Source organism: Ranitomeya variabilis, chromosome 1 (genome assembly GCF_051348905.1).
Source record: "Ranitomeya variabilis isolate aRanVar5 chromosome 1, aRanVar5.hap1, whole genome shotgun sequence".
In the NCBI taxonomy this organism is placed as follows: Eukaryota; Metazoa; Chordata; class Amphibia; order Anura; family Dendrobatidae; genus Ranitomeya; species Ranitomeya variabilis.
In genome coordinates, this window is record NC_135232.1 from 1,112,152,886 (window position 1) to 1,112,169,017 (window position 16,132).

Sequence of the window (16,132 nt, forward strand, 5' to 3'; positions counted from 1 at the left end):
ATATAACTACAAAGCTTTGAACAGGGGAAGCAGAAAAGCGCAACCAGGGCCAAAAGTCCACCTACAGATGGATCTGGGAATCTAGGAAAGACGTATGATGTGGGATTATATTTGACGGGTAGGAGTCTACACTCTTATGAACAGTCAGATAAGCTTTAATTTTTCAGGGGTGATGATGACTATGCCAACATTAAACATAGGTAATGGTAATGGATATTTCATACATAGAGGTGAAGAGTTGTGTGGTCACTGGATTTACTAATGTACAACCACTGGTCAGAGGTCAGTCAAAACTAAAGCACCATAAAGCTATCAATAGGGAATGAAATGCGAAAAGATGGAAGAAGGAAGAAGACCGACAGTAATCTTGTATCTACTTTCTGTTACCTGTCGTTTCAATGGAAATTTGGAAACCTTCTGCACAGTTGGTGTATTCATGGCCTTCTTGGAAATGTTCCTCATCCGGTAAGTGATGACGATGATAATGACCACCAAGAAGAAGACAATAGTTACAGTCACCACAATTAGGATGCTGACAGAGTTGGAGGTGGTGGCTTCTACTTTCACAACTGGTTCTATTGGGATGAAAAATAAATGTTATAGCCCTTAATGGAGTCAAAGAAAGTCTGAACAAAAGGGTAAAAGTGGAGTTGTGCAATACCTAATGGGGATTTAGATAAACTGGCACAGTTACACACGAATCTTGCTGCACACTAAAAATGGGGGGGAATGTTTAGCTTTGAAAATCAGAAATTCAATCTTTTGAGTCTGAGATATGTTAAAGGGATTTTCTGGGTCTTTAATACTGAGAGTGTAATATATTATCGGTGGTGGTATAATTCCAGGGTCTTTCAATAATAACTGAAATAACTGCTATGTCCAGCAAGTTCCAAGCCCCCTCCATGATAAATAATGGGCACTGTGATATATATAGTTTTGTGCCAGGTACTGAATCTCATTACTGAGCTACAGTACCAGGTACTGTCCCAAAAAATTAAGAAGGGTCATAGCACTTGCAAAAGAATTGCGATCTCTTGACTCAACCAGTGTGCTGGGAGTCAGACCGCCACTGATGAAATTCAAAACGGGAAGGCCATCAATATTTTGATCCTTTTTCTGCTCCTTCAGGAATGTGACTAATTAAGAGGGATACAAGACTAATAGATAAATGTAGGTTTGATTACTATATTTAGACTAATAAAATAAAAACAGAATAAAAAATACTATGACATGTAAAAGAGTATGATTGATCAAAATAATCCAGAATCAGTGGAGAGCAGAAGAGCGCTGTAGCATATGGAACGTAGGGGAAAAGAATAAAGGAACCCAACACCATGATTTACAAACACAAAACTACTTACATCGTCATAATAAAAAGGTCAAAACAAATAAGATGTACAGAAATGCCAAACAAAAAGACACAAAAGGAGTTGTGTAAAAAAACATGGAATTAAAAAAAATATACATTGATTTTTTTTTTTTTTTTTATGAACGCTAAGGGTCGATTTCATCATAGTTTTTCCAATTTATACGGCCATCTGACTGAGCCCTAATGGACTGGACCTAGTTTGGCATTTCTTAAGTACATAGGAAGAATCACCGAAAAAGAAAAGAGGGAATACCTGGTAGAACGGTCAGCCAAGCAGTGTGATGTGAATAGCCAATAGAATTCCCAGCCAGACAGGTATACTCCCCAGCATCCTCAAAAGACACATTGCGTAAAACGAGAACCTCAATATCCTTATCCGAGGAGTATACACCCGTAGGCTAAAAAAAGAATGGAAAGAAATAAAACTAAAAACAGGACAAAGAGGAAAACAGGAAGAAAGGGGGGGGGGGGGGGGGGAGAAAAAAAAGAATAACACCAATGAAAACTAATGCAAAAAATAAGCCAGAATCCCAGCAGGAGGCTAAAAGTCAGCAAGGTGTCCTAAGCTTATCACCTGTAAGAGAAACAGAGACCAGAACCCTTCACCAGGTTTTATAAAGATCTGTCCCACCGACAAGGCATGCAAGTGAATGAGATCTGAAAAATGGACCCACAACATGGCTTGAACAGCTTCTAAATGGAGCAAACCCTGGAATTCTCAAAAAGTTTGAGCCTTATTAGTATTACATCATCCACTTAATTTCATAATTAAATGCTGGATGAGTATCAGTCCAAAATGTTATTTGTATCTTGGAGGTTCATGAGGGAGTGTCATTATAAAGCACATCAGACCTCAGTAATTTTCTAAGCTCATAGTAAAATGGGAGGTTTGGCCTACAAAAATCTCTGTCATCATGAAGATGGAGTTATCCACCACATGATACAATTTGCTCAACTTGATTAGAAGAATCCCCCCCAAAAAAGTGGAGTTCCTCATCTACTGGGCTGCTAGTTGTGGGTTTCTTTTTCAGTACAATCTCTTGATTTTGAAGGGACAGAAACACCATCGGTGGTGGAAACACCACATTATTAAGCAACCAAAGACCCAAGAATATTCAATTCTTTTCAGCTTGAAATCTCATTTGAAACCTGGAGGTCTATGGTTTTACCTGCTGCTGGATCGTAAATGTTGAGCCAAAATGTAGCTTCGGCTATGCCGATGAAATTGTTGGCTCTACATATATATTCTCCTTCATCTTTTGAGGTCACATTGCAAAGATTTAAGACAACATCAGCTTCTGAATCATTGCTTATCCATGTCTGCAGGAACAGCAAACACTCAAACTTCAGAATACGGCTTCAAACTTGATAAATCGTCATGAAAGAAACAGGTTGGACTCCATCAAGTCTCATAAAACCATATTTTACTCATTAGTTTTACTCATTAGTTACTCTTTGGGTTTGTCATAGCGTAAAGAATATTTTACAAGATCGCAACGCTTTTCTGAAAGGCTGGACCTTCGTGATTAATCGAAAGTTGCAATACTTTTTGCAAGTCAAATCGAAATGATGGCCAAATTTTATTCACTTGTATTCTGGTGCAAATATTGCATCACACACTGCTCTAAAATGTAAGTTACCATCCATCTCCACCCTTACAGGATTCTTCCAGGAATTAAAGTTAAAAAAGTGCATAGAGTGACTGTTCCAACCAAGTTCAGGCTCTTGGTGCACCTTTGGCATGGCCAAATAAGTTCTGTGCACCTTCCGATCTACTTGTTTTCTATCAATCTCCGCCCTTCTTTTGCTCTATAAAACCAGAGATGTCGGTCAAAATAGATGGGAGGCCAGAGATAAAGGGAAAACAAGTAGGCGGAAAAGTGCACTGAACTTTATGGCCATGCCAAGGATGCACTGAGGTTGGAACAGTCATTCTTTGCTGACAGATTCCCTTTAACGCTTCTAACGTTTAGGTCATTGTGTGTTTGCTCGAAACACAACTAAAATAGAAAAGTGGATATCCTATCCAGTACATCCGGGCTGATGAGTAGCAGTAGGGAATGATGCCTCGAAACCCTACAGATGGTATGGTCCATAGGAATTCCTCTGCAGTATGGGGAAATAGGTGAGCATCCCAGGAATCGGAGGCCTACCTATCAAAGATGCATTATCTAATCTTTATTATATGTACATTATTCTTGGAAAAAAAAAAAAAAAAAAATCGCACATTTTCTTCACCCCCAAAAGTAAAATATAAAAAACCTCATTAAAATATTTATTTTTTTTGTAATAGCTAGATTATTTAAATTTAGGGAAATATTCCCTGCTTTAAAAAAAATCTAATTATTCTGCCCATCCCACCCTACTGCAATTTGATATTTGAATGCAAATGTAAACGGTAAAAAAGAAAAAACCCAAATAAATTTTTTTTTATAAAAAGTAGTCCTAAAGGTAGAGGGGAAAAAAAGGAGAAAATAACTTTTTAGATAAGTAATGCCAAATTCTTTTTTTTTTTTTTTTTACAGGATAGTAAGGCAAAAGTCATTATTTCAGAGTGAGTCAAGTTACTGCACAATATTAACATAATGTCACGGCTGAGCGAGATGAGAGTGCTCCATTTATCCTCCCACCGCGAGTGACATGACCGTCAGTGACTCAGTTATTGTGTTCTGAAAAGAAATAGCTAATCTTCAATGATTTTTCAGGTTAGTCACATTAATCTGGCAGATCCTTCTTAAAGATGACTTATTCATCACCCACAATTGCTCTTGACCGAGCCTGGCACAACAGACTAGAAGAATTAAAAATAAATTCAGTAGACTTTGTGGAGCTTTTACAGAGACGCCTCATAAAAATAAGGCGCAGTCAATAGTAAAAAAAATACCTCCCTCAAACTAAAATAAAGAACATATTCCTAAATCTAGAACCACCTGTATACCACTAAAAAGCTACGACAACTGTTGGTGTGGCTATGCCCGACAGGTGGGGGTACCACCGATCCACAGTTTCCTTGATCCTCCTGCAGAAGGGGATGGTGGCCACTACATCCAGGTGGAGCTTGATGGAAAAGATGGCCGATTATGTCCATGGCTCTCCAGGTTACTGTCTATGAGAGCTATTTAGGCCATAAAAAAAAAGAAAAAAGCAGTCTTATGTATCCTAGAACTCATAGCTAATAATTTGCTGCATTATTACCCGGTGAGCCATAACAGACCGTAAAAATTTGCAATAAATCAAGGATATTAAAAAAAAAAAAAAAACAAGGAGCAGCAGTAATGAAGAGCAAAAACTGACCCGATAAGTCCAACAATGAAAGCCCCTCATTCTGCCCCACCAAGTATCAACCACAAGGCTCCATGAAAGTCTTCCATAAGAGCCATAACCAACTTTGAAGCCACTCAGCTTTTCATAAAACCATAAATGTGTAGAAAATCAGGTGTTCCAAAGCTTACCTTCAGAATTGAGACATAAGGATCTCCGTCCTGTCCATATTTACTTCCATTAATTTCCACATGTTTTAGCCATTGTATGTGAGGTTGCGCATCGCTGTAAACCTTGCAGTGAAATTCCACATCACTCCCAACCACAACAGTTTTATTAGCAGGTAACCCTGCCTGGAGTATGGGTCTGTGAGAAGATCGTTCTAAAAACAATTAAAAAGTGACCATAAAAATGGTCAGTTTGGAAGAAACAAGTACCACAAGTCACAGTTCTCCCACTAAATACTTAAAAAATAATATTAAAAAAAAAAAACATACGACTTGGCCAAAACGTTTGGCAGGTCTCTTCACCTTTCATTGGACCTACATTAAAGACTCTCGTCAATGTTGTTATACGTGAGTGCTGGAGACCTTCAAAACCTCGTTCTTCAGAGGACACATTGTGGCTTGTGAAAGTCATATGCAAACATGTCTGAAGAACCTATGCTGGTCCAACTCAGCTGCCAAGAACTTAGCAATGCCTTGCTGGCCTGCTACGGCTATTGGAGATCTACTATACGTTTGCCAAATATCCAATTTCCTTCCCCAGTTACAAAAAGTACATAAACACCACAACAAACAAACTGGGTATTGTATGGTCTGTACACATATACAGAAGTCCTCTAATAAGGAGGGTCCCACACAAAGATGTCTCAGTAAGGCTCAGATGAGTTCATGCAATTACAACCTCATTATGAATAATGGTATAGTCTTAACAGCATTTTTTGAAGAAATGTTGAGTCTTTCCAATTACCTAGCACATCCAACTGAAAGGTCTGTCGAATAGTACCGTACTTATTCTCCACCACACATGTATAGTTGCCTTTATCGGATGGGACCACACTCTCCATGACCAGGCTCCACTGCTGGTGGCGAAGCTTTAGAGAAATAAAAAGGAAAAACAGGTCAGCAAAACTACGGAATGCTAAGCCAATGTAGGTTGTGATGATCAATGGAGAGAACTCTATGCCAATGTAGGTTGTGATGGTCAACAGGCAGAGATCTATGCCAATTTAGGTTGTGATGATCAATGGAGAAAGCCATTTGCCATTGCAGCTTATAAAGATTAATGTAGAGAAATCTATGCCACTGAGAGGTTATGACGGTCAACGCAGAGAGCTTTATTTCAATGTAGTTTTTAAAGGTCAACGTAGAGAAGTCTATGCCAATGAGGAGCTATGATGGTCCACTGAGAAAGCTCTATGCCAATGTGGGTTATGACTGTCACCATAGAGAACTCTATGCCAATGAGGAGTTATTATGATCAATATAGAGAAATCTATGACGACGAGGGGTTATAATGGTCAATGTAATGAACTTTGCCAATGTAGGTTGTGATGGTCATTATGTATGAAGCTGATCATATAGTTTTACACGTTCCTTGGGTTTAGTAAGGGCTTATTGCTGTTGTCAGGCCGTTATTAGACCTCTGGGAGAAATTTCCTCATCTGGTGGATTTAGTAGTGCTACAGTTGTAGTTGTGACATGTTATTTTTGGTTGTCCAGACCAACTGATGCACACCTATTTAGGGTGGTCAGACATGAGAGATTGAAAAATGATTGACCATAGTTCTTATGTAGCCCACCAAAATTGATTGGATTCCACAAAAAAAACAAAAAAAACAAAACCTTAGGCCAACTCCAAGTCTGACACTCAGGTGGAGCAACCCTTCACTTATGCCTTTGACCATGAATGATAGCGTTCTCAATATTTTATAGTATTTTTACCCCCTGTGTACTTGGAGCAACATGGAATAATTTTTTTTTTTCTTACCCAGTCGTCCGACTCTATACGCTGAAAAAAAAAAAAAAGTCAAAAAGCAGGAGATATCTCCAAGCCCTCGCTAACCAGGACAGACATCACAAAACGTTAAATTTTTCCGTGAGTCAGTGTATAGCTGGAATTCTCCAGAGTTTATTTTTCTCCGTCTCTCCATGGAGACAGTTTTCGGCGCAGTTCGGATCTCAGGCCGAGTAAACGTTACACACAGGAGTCCGGGAAGAGATAATCCACCACTTTTTTCTTCAGGGTCATTTAGTGTACGCAGACTTACCAAAATAGAGATTCCAGGGAGGATTTAGAATATTAAAGCTTTTGAGAAATCTCCAATAAAAAGTCATATGAAATTCTTGTGTATGAGGTGATCACACGCTCAAGGAGGGGGCAGGGTTCATTTAGTTTTTTGTTTTTTTTAGTTCAATTGTAATATTAATGTCACGATTAATTCATATTTTGGAGGTCATCACAGTGTGATAGAAAGGAGGCAGAATTTCGTCTTTACCCTATGTTGGCAAGTGGCGATAATTTCAACATTTGGTTGGGGCATCAAGTTTACCGGATCTGGTTCCAGGGACTGTAAGGCAATTCATGGCCAACCTTGCTATGAGAGGTCTCAGAAAGACCTTCAGAAATATCTGGAGTCCATATGGACAAATGAATCGTTAGTGCCCCCAAATTCCCCATTATGTCCATCAATTACATTTTTGGGACATCATTTGGACACCTGAGCCATTTGGTTTTGAAGTTAAGGGGAATTCTATTGTACATATGCATCTTTATAATCCCGTACTAAAATATTAAGAAAATCCATGGAGGAGTGGGAACAGAATGTGCATTGGCACTAATGTGAAATGAGAGGCACTACGATGGGAACCGTGTTTGCCCTCTTACCCTTTAAAATAGGACCTTTCATTGAAACCTTTCATCTCTGCATACTTTCCAGATTCTGACATCAGCATGTAATGTTTATACGATTACTATTTACCGATATGTCAAAATGAAAATTTCCATTAGCGGGCATTATAGACATTTAGTATACAAGTACGCGAAAGTTAAGAACATTCAAAGTCTTTTAAAGAGATCTGTTCAATGGAGACAACGTGTTTATGTGTGAAAGGACCAGGCTCCGGTGCTCAGATTTCACACTATTCTCCCCAAAATAAAGATTTTATCAGGCAGGGGGGCTTGTGTCTGGAGCCTGTCACCACACACGGCTAGTGAAGCAGTTTGACTGGCGTCCTGTACATTCAGACTGCGGGGTCAGAGGCTGCTTTCTCTCCTGCTAAATGCACATGTGTCTATTACACGGAATATCCTGCAGTTGGAGGAAAAATACTGTTTATAATAATTGTTTTGTGATGATGAATGCCTAATTATTTGCATATATTTGTCTCACGTGTTTGGGGTCCTTAACCCCCCCCACACACACACACACACCTTTCCAATGAAAAATAACCAACATAGATACTTCTTATGATGAAAACAGTATTGACTAATGTAGCCGGGATCAAATCTTTGCAAAAGATTGGACAACACTTTGCCGAATGAAACACACATCTTTAATTTAAAGGGTTTGACTGGTTTAGAAAACTAATTTTCAATACTCTTGTCATAGTTAATGTAAGTGTCTCTGATTTAGGACCCTCATCAATTTGCCAAAATAGAAAAAAACACTACGGAAAAAAAAAAAAAAACGTCCCAAGTTCTGGAGGACTCTATGTAACACAAACATCCCACTGATTTGAATAGGTATCATGTAATACCTTTTTTCTCCTGCGGTGGTGCTGCAGTATAACTGAATACTTTGTCAGATGCCTCCAAGACATAACAAGCGGATCACCAATGATCAATGCCACAAGACATCGTCTGATCGGATTTAAGAAAAATGGATAATCCAAAATAGACAAACTTTAAAATATTTCTCCAGTGTTGTAATATTGTAATGGGGCACTAGTTTCGGTGAAGTTAAATACAATGTGTTACTCCTTGTTATCTACCACAAAGACCGGAGAAGTTGATCGTAGAGTAATTGAAGGGGATGTCTGAGAGGAAGACCTGAAAAATCCATGCCCCCATGATCACTATTTGACCCCACATATCCCAAGTTTTTCACAGGATTCTACAAGATAAAATACGTAAAAAAAAAAATGTATATATATATATATATATATATATATATATATATATATATATATATATATATATATATATATATATATATATATATATTTTTTTATACACACACACACATATATACACACACACATACATACACTGTGTGATTGCTATCCCCATCTCACGCGACCCCCCCTGTTGTGAACTCTGTGTTCAGGCTCCCTCTTGTGGTCACTGGTGGTATGGTGTGACTTTTGCTTTGGGCTCCCCCTGGTGGCTTTGTCTGTTATCCTGCTGGTCTCTGGCTATCAGCTGGTTCGTTATCCTCTGGGAGGTTCCTATATAGCTCTGTTTTACTTCCACTTGTTGCCGGCTGTCGATGTATTCAGTGCTACTCAGATTCCTTCTGACTACCTTGCTCCCAGTCCATCCAGCTCAAGCTAAGTTTTGTTTGCTCATTTTTTTATCAGCAGTGTTTTTCATGTTTTCTGTTCCAGCTTGCTAAAATGTAATTCCCTCGCTTGCTGGTTGCTCTAGTGGGCTGAGTTTCTCCCCACACACCGTTAGTTGGTGTGTGGGTTCTTGAAATCTCAGGATGGATATTTTGTAAGGGTTTTTTATTGATCGCATAGACCCTTGCTCTATTTTCTGCTTTCTAGTACTAGTGGGCCTCTTTTGCTGAATCTGATTTCATCCCTATGTATGTGCCTTCTTCTTACTTCACCGTTAATATTTGTTGGGGGCTTCTATATCTTTGGGGATTATTTCTCTGGAGGCAAGCGAGGTCAGTCTTTCTCTTTAGGGGTAGCTAGTTCCTCAGGCTGGCTCGAGACGTCTAGGAATTTTTTAGGTACGTTCACCGGCTACCTCTAGTTGTTTTGGGATAGGTTCAGATTTGCGATCAGTCCAGTTACCATCTCCCTAGAGCTCGTCCTTAGTTTATTCACTTGCTGGTCTATTTGTGATCCTCAGCCATTAAGGATCATAACACCCCCCCCCAACGAACCTAACCATTACAGTAAATGGCTGCCCACTCTCCCCAGTCCCACAAGCTCGCTGCCTCGGGGTAATCCTTGACGCTGATCTCTCCTACAAACCACATATCCAAGCCCTTTCCACTTCCTGCCGACTTCAACTCAAAAATATTTCACGAATCCGTTCATTACTCAACCAAGAATCTGCAAAAACCCTAGTCCATGCCCTCCTCATCTCTCGCCTTGACTACTGCAACCTCCTGCTCTGTGGCCTCCCCTCGAACACTCTCGCACCCCTCCAATCTATTCTAAACTCTGCTGCCCGACTAATCCACCTGTCCCCCCGCTATTCCCTGGCCTCTCCCCTCTGTCAATCCCTTCACTGGCTCCCTATTGTCCAGAGACTCCACTACAAAACCCTAACCATGACGTACAAAGCCATCCACAACCTGTCACCTCCATACATCTGTGACCTCGTCTCCCGGTACTTACCTACACGCAACCTCCGATCCTCACAAGATCTCCTTCTCTACTCCCCTCTTATCTCCTCTTCCCACAATCGTATACAAGATTTCTCTCGCGTATCACCCCTACTCTGGAACCCTCTACCACAACACATCAGACTCTCACCTACCATCGAAATCTTCAAAAAGAACCTGAAGACCTACCACTTCCGACAAGCCTACAACCTGCAGTAACCACCGATCAACCAAACCGCTGCATGACCAGCTCTATCCTCACTTACTGTATCCTCACCCATCCCTTGTAGATTGTGAGCCTTCGTGGGCAGGGTCCTCTCTCCTTCTGTACCAGTTATGACTTGTATTGTTTAAGATTATTGTACTTGTTTTATTATGTATACCCTCCTCACATGTAAAGCGCCATGGAATAAATAGCGCTATAATAATAAATAATAATAATAATTGATATTTACAGATTTGTCAGTCACTGACCATTTTTTTTTTAAAGTTGATCAATTTTATCCAGTTTAGTAAGATTCATTTAGTAATTTTAATGCCATTTCTGGTGCTTAGTGACCAGGACCAGCGGATAAGACAAAGAGGAGGCTGAACCTCATGCCCTCCCTTTCACTTTCTGATGGGCTTTATCACAGGGGGGCTTTGTTTCTACATTCCTTTGACTTCAAGACTGCAAACAGAAAACATTTCTATAACCACTGTCACTTATTTCCCCGGTAAGGGCACAGGTCACATGCCTGGGGTCAGACCCCTCTGTGGCCATGATGGCTGCCATGCATATCTCTGTTACAGCAAGAGAGGTCTGTGCTTAGCAAGGGGAATATATTGTAAGGAACTGATCAACTTAAATAGTAGCTGGATCGGATGAGTCAAGAAATAAATGTACACATAGAAAAAAAATAAAAATTATATATATATATATATACACATACACATACATACACATACACATATATATATATATATATATATATATATATATATATATATATATATATATATATATATATATATGTATACACACAGTTAAGTCCATATATATTTGGACAGAGACAACATTTTTCTAATTTTGGTTATAGACATTAAAACAATGAATTTTAAGGGCCTTTCTGTCTGAAGTTTAGTCTTTAACAAGTGAAATGCTGCTCAATTGGGTTGAGATCAGGTGACTGACTTGGCCATTCAAGAATATTCCACTTCTTTGCTTTAATAAACTCCTGGGTTGCTTTGGCTTTATGTTTTGGTCATTGTACATCTGTAGTATGAAACGACGACCAATCAGTTTGGTTGCATTTGGCTGGATCTGAGCACACAGTATGGCGGCTCTGAAGACCTCAGAATTCATTCGGCTGCTTCTGTCCTGTGTCACATCATCAATAAACACTAGTGACCCAGTACCACTGGCAGCCATGCATGCCCAAGCCATCACACCGCCTCCGCCGTGTTTTACAGATGATGTGGTATGCTTTGGATCATGAGCTGTACCACGCCTTCGCCATACTTTTCTCTTTCCATCATTCTGGTAGAGGTTGATCATGGTTTCATCTGTCCATAAAATGTTCTTCCAGAACTGTGCTGGCTTTTTTAGATGTTTTTTAGCAAAGTCCAGTCTAGCCTTTTTATTCCTGATGCTTATGAGCGGCTCGCACCGTGCAGTGAACCCTCTGTATTTACTTTCATGCAGTCTTCTCTTTATGGTAGATTTGGATATTGATACGCCGACCTCCTGGAGAGTGTTGGTCACTTGGTTGGCTGTTGTGAAGGGGTTTCTCTTCACCATGGAGATTATTCTGCGATCATCTACCACTGTTGTCTTCCGTGGGCGCCCAGGTCTTTTTGCATTGATGAGTTCACCAGTGCTTTCTTTTTTTCTCAGGATGTACCAAACTGTAGATTTTGCCACTCCTAATATTGTAGCAATTTCTCGGTTATAGCTTTTTTCTGTGTTCGCAGCTTAAGGATGGCTTGTTTCACCTGCAGGGAGAGCTCCTTTGACTGCATGTTTACTTCAGAGCAAAACCTTCCAAATGCAAGCACCGCACCTCAAATCAACTCCAGGCCTTTTATCTGCTTAATTGAGAATGACATAACGAAGGGATTACCCACACCTGTCCATGAAATAGCCTTGGAGTCAATTGTCCAATTACTTTTGGTCCCTTTAAAAACAGGGTGGCACATGTTAAGGAGCTGGAACTCCTAAACACTTCATCTAATTTTAATGTGAAAACCCTCAAATGAAAGCTGAAAGTCTGAACTTCAACTGCATCTGAATTGTTTTGTTTAAAATTCATTGTGGTAATGTCTATAACCAAAATTAGAAAAATGTTGTCTCTGTCCAAATATATATGGACCTAACTGTGTGTGTGTGTATGTATATATATTATATATTTATATATATATATATATATATATATATATATATATATATATATATATATATATATATATATATATATATATATATATATATATATATATATATATATATATATATCTATATATCTATCTATCTATCTATCTATCTATCTATCTATCTATCTATCTATCTATATATATATATATATATATATATATATATATATATCTAATATATAAAGCTGAATGTGTGTGTGTGTGTATGTATGTATGTATGTATGTATGTCCGGGATTGGCATCTGAACCGTAGCAGCTACAGCCACAAAATTTTGCACAGTCACACGTCTGGACCCCGAGAGCGTCATAGGCTATGTTGTGAGGTGAAATTTTAACCCCGCGCTTTCCAATTCACCAAACAATTTTGCCCCTATCTACATAATGGGGAAAAAGTGAAAGGAAAAGTGTTGGAGGCGTCGCAGCTACAGCCACAAAATTTTGCACAGTCACACGTCTGGACCCTGAGAGCGTCAAAGCTATATTGTGAGGTGAAATTTTAACCCCGCGCTTTCCAAGTCACCAAACAATTTTGCCCCTATCTACATAATGGGGAAAAAATGAAAGGAAAAGTGTTGGAGGCAAATTAACAGCTGCCAGATGTGAACAAGGGGGACTTAAAGAATGACAGCGATGGCACCAAAGAGTATATACTGTACAGTTGCTAAGGTGGGGCCCCAACATGGGATAATCACACCACCACGGGGATATGAACACACACACAAAATGCGCCACACACTACCACGTGCTCGAACACATATACCACCCTCAGTGCACATTTCACCACACATACACCAACCTCGCCACATAAAAGTAGAAACACAAAAGTCGCCGCTCAAAACTCGCCACGCGCAAAACTCTCCACATGCAAAACTCGCCACACGTGCAAAACTCGCCACACGCAAAACTTGCACACGCAGAAAAATTGCCACACGCAGAAAAATTGCCACATGCACAAAAGTTGCAACACATGCAAAAGTTGCCTCACACAAAACTTGCACATACTCAAAAGGCACCACACATAAAACTCGCCACGCGCAAAACTCGCCATGCGCAAAACTTGCTGCACACAACTTGCTACACTAACCTGTCACATGCAACTCGACACACAAAAAGTTGCTACACGCATGTCGCCACACAAAACTCATCTCACAAAAGTCCCTACATGCATGTCGCCACACGCAACTCAACACACACAACTTGACACACGAAACTCGCCCTAAAACACACACAAGTCTGGTATCCTTCAAAAATAAAAATCTGATTAATAAGCAGACAAACTACAAGAGCAACAAATGTACCATATAGGAATCCGGCAGCTGTCAGTCACATGACCAGTCTATTATGTGTATGTGTGAGCTAATATATACTGCCAGGGGGTGGGCTTACTGTTGGCTGGGGATTTATCAGGCTGCCATTTTAGCTTACAAATACTGAGGTAAAAATACTGACCAAATAACGTGTGAACGAGGGCTAATACAGGAGGAGATGGCATACAGCTATATACTATATACAGGAGATGACACACAGGTATATACTATTTACAGGGGAGATGACACACAGGTATATACTATATACAGGAGGAGATGACACACAGATATATACTATATACAGGAGAGATGACACACAGGTATATACTATATAGAGGAGGAGATGACATACAGGTACATACTACATACAGGAGGAGATGACATACAGGTATATACTATATACAGGAGGAGATGACACACAGGTATATACTATATACAGGAGCAGATTACCTACAGGTATATAGTATATACAGGAGGAGATGACACAGGTATATGCTATGTATAGGAGGAGATGACATACAGGTATATACTATATACAGGAGATGACACACAGATATATACTATATATAGGTGAGATGACACACAGGTATATACTATATACAGGAGATTACATACAGGTATATCTAATATATAAAGCTGAATGTGTGTATGTATGTATGTGTGTATGTCCGGGATTGGCATCTGTACCGTCGCAGCTACAGCCACAAAATTTTGCACAGTCACACGTCTGGACCCCGAGAGCGTCATAGGCTATGTTGTGAGGTGAAATTTTAACCCCGCGCGTTCCAATTCACCAAACAATTTTGCTCCTATCTACATAATGGGGAAAAAGTGAAGGGAAAAGTGTTGGAGGAAAATTGACAGCTGCCAGATGTGAACAATGAGGACTTAAAGAATGAGAGCGATGGCGACAAAGAGTATATACCGTACAGTTGCTAAGGTGGGGCCCCGACATGGGATACTCACCACACACGGGGATATGAACACAAACACAAAATGCGCCACACACTACCACGTGCTTGAACACATATACCACCCTCAGCACACATTTCACCACACACACACACCAACCTCGCCACATAAAAGTCGAAACACAAAAGTCACCACTCAAAACTCGCTACATGCAAAACTCGCCATATGCAAAACTAGGCTCACGCAAAACTCGCCACACGTGCAAAACTCACCTCATGGAAAACTCACCTCATGCAAAACTTGCACACACAGAAAAATTGCCACATGTACAAAAGTTGCACCACATGCAAAAGTTGCCTCACACAAAACTTGCACATACTCAAAATGCACCACACATAAAACTCGCCACGCGCAAAACTCGCCATGCACAAATCTTGCTGCACACAACTTGCTACACTAACCTGTCACATGCAACTCAACACACAAAATGTTGCTACACGCATGTCGCCACACAAAACTCATCTTACAAAAGTCGCTACATGCATGTCGCCACACGCAACTCAACACACACAACTTGACACATAAAACTCGCCCTAAAACACACACAAGTCTGGTATTGTCCTTCAAAAATAAAAATCTGATTAATAAGCAAACTACAAGAGCAACAAATGTACCATATAGGAAATACGGCAGCTGTCAGTCACATGACCTGTCTATTATGTGTATGTGTGAGCTAATATATACTGCCAGGGGGGAGGGCTTCCTGTTGGCTGGGGATTTATCAGGCTGCCAATAGCAACCAATCACAGCTCAGCTTCTATTTTGCTACAGTTAATTAACCTGAGCTCTGATTGGTTAATATAGGCAACAAAGACATTCTCAGTATAACAAAGCTAATATATGTTGTGAAATGCTTCTATTTGCTTAGTTTTTGCCTTTTAATAATTACATTTCTATCTATTTGTTTTGTGGTTTTTGTGTGCAGAATAAATTTTTGTTAACACATTCTATTTTGCTAACAGCAGTCATTAACCCGGGCGAAGCCGGGTAGTACAGCTAGTATATATATATATATATACATACACTCACCGGCCACTTTATTAGGTACACCATGCTAGTAACGGGTTGGACCCCTTTTGCCTTCAGAACTGCCTCAATTCTTCGTGGCATAGATTCAACAAGGTGCTGGAAGCATTCCTCAGAGATTTTGGTCCATATTGACATGATGGCATCACACAGTTGCCGCAGATTTGTCGGCTGCACATCCTAAAGATGCTCCATACAAGGCAGGATGGATCCATGCTT

At 39.9% G+C, this 16,132-nt stretch overlaps 1 protein-coding gene across 4 annotated transcripts in view; it reads right to left on the reverse strand.

Moving 5' to 3' along the window:
* FGFR3 (fibroblast growth factor receptor 3) overlaps window positions 1–16,132 on the reverse strand; it is a 102,991-nt gene that overhangs the window by 19,831 nt on the left and 67,028 nt on the right. For 2 of the 4 annotated variants that reach the window (XM_077280197.1, XM_077280196.1), the window contains exons 6-9: window positions 5,603–5,726; window positions 4,822–5,012; window positions 1,623–1,767; window positions 388–575 (exon numbers count right to left, since the gene is read on the reverse strand). In XM_077280197.1, the coding sequence (XP_077136312.1) occupies window positions 388–575; window positions 1,623–1,767; window positions 4,822–5,012; window positions 5,603–5,726 (648 nt within the window). Of the gene's footprint in view, window positions 1–387; window positions 576–1,622; window positions 1,768–2,538; window positions 2,690–4,821; window positions 5,013–5,602; window positions 5,727–16,132 lie in introns of all 4 variants that reach the window. The other 2 variants (XM_077280195.1, XM_077280194.1) reach the window with 1 other exon arrangement.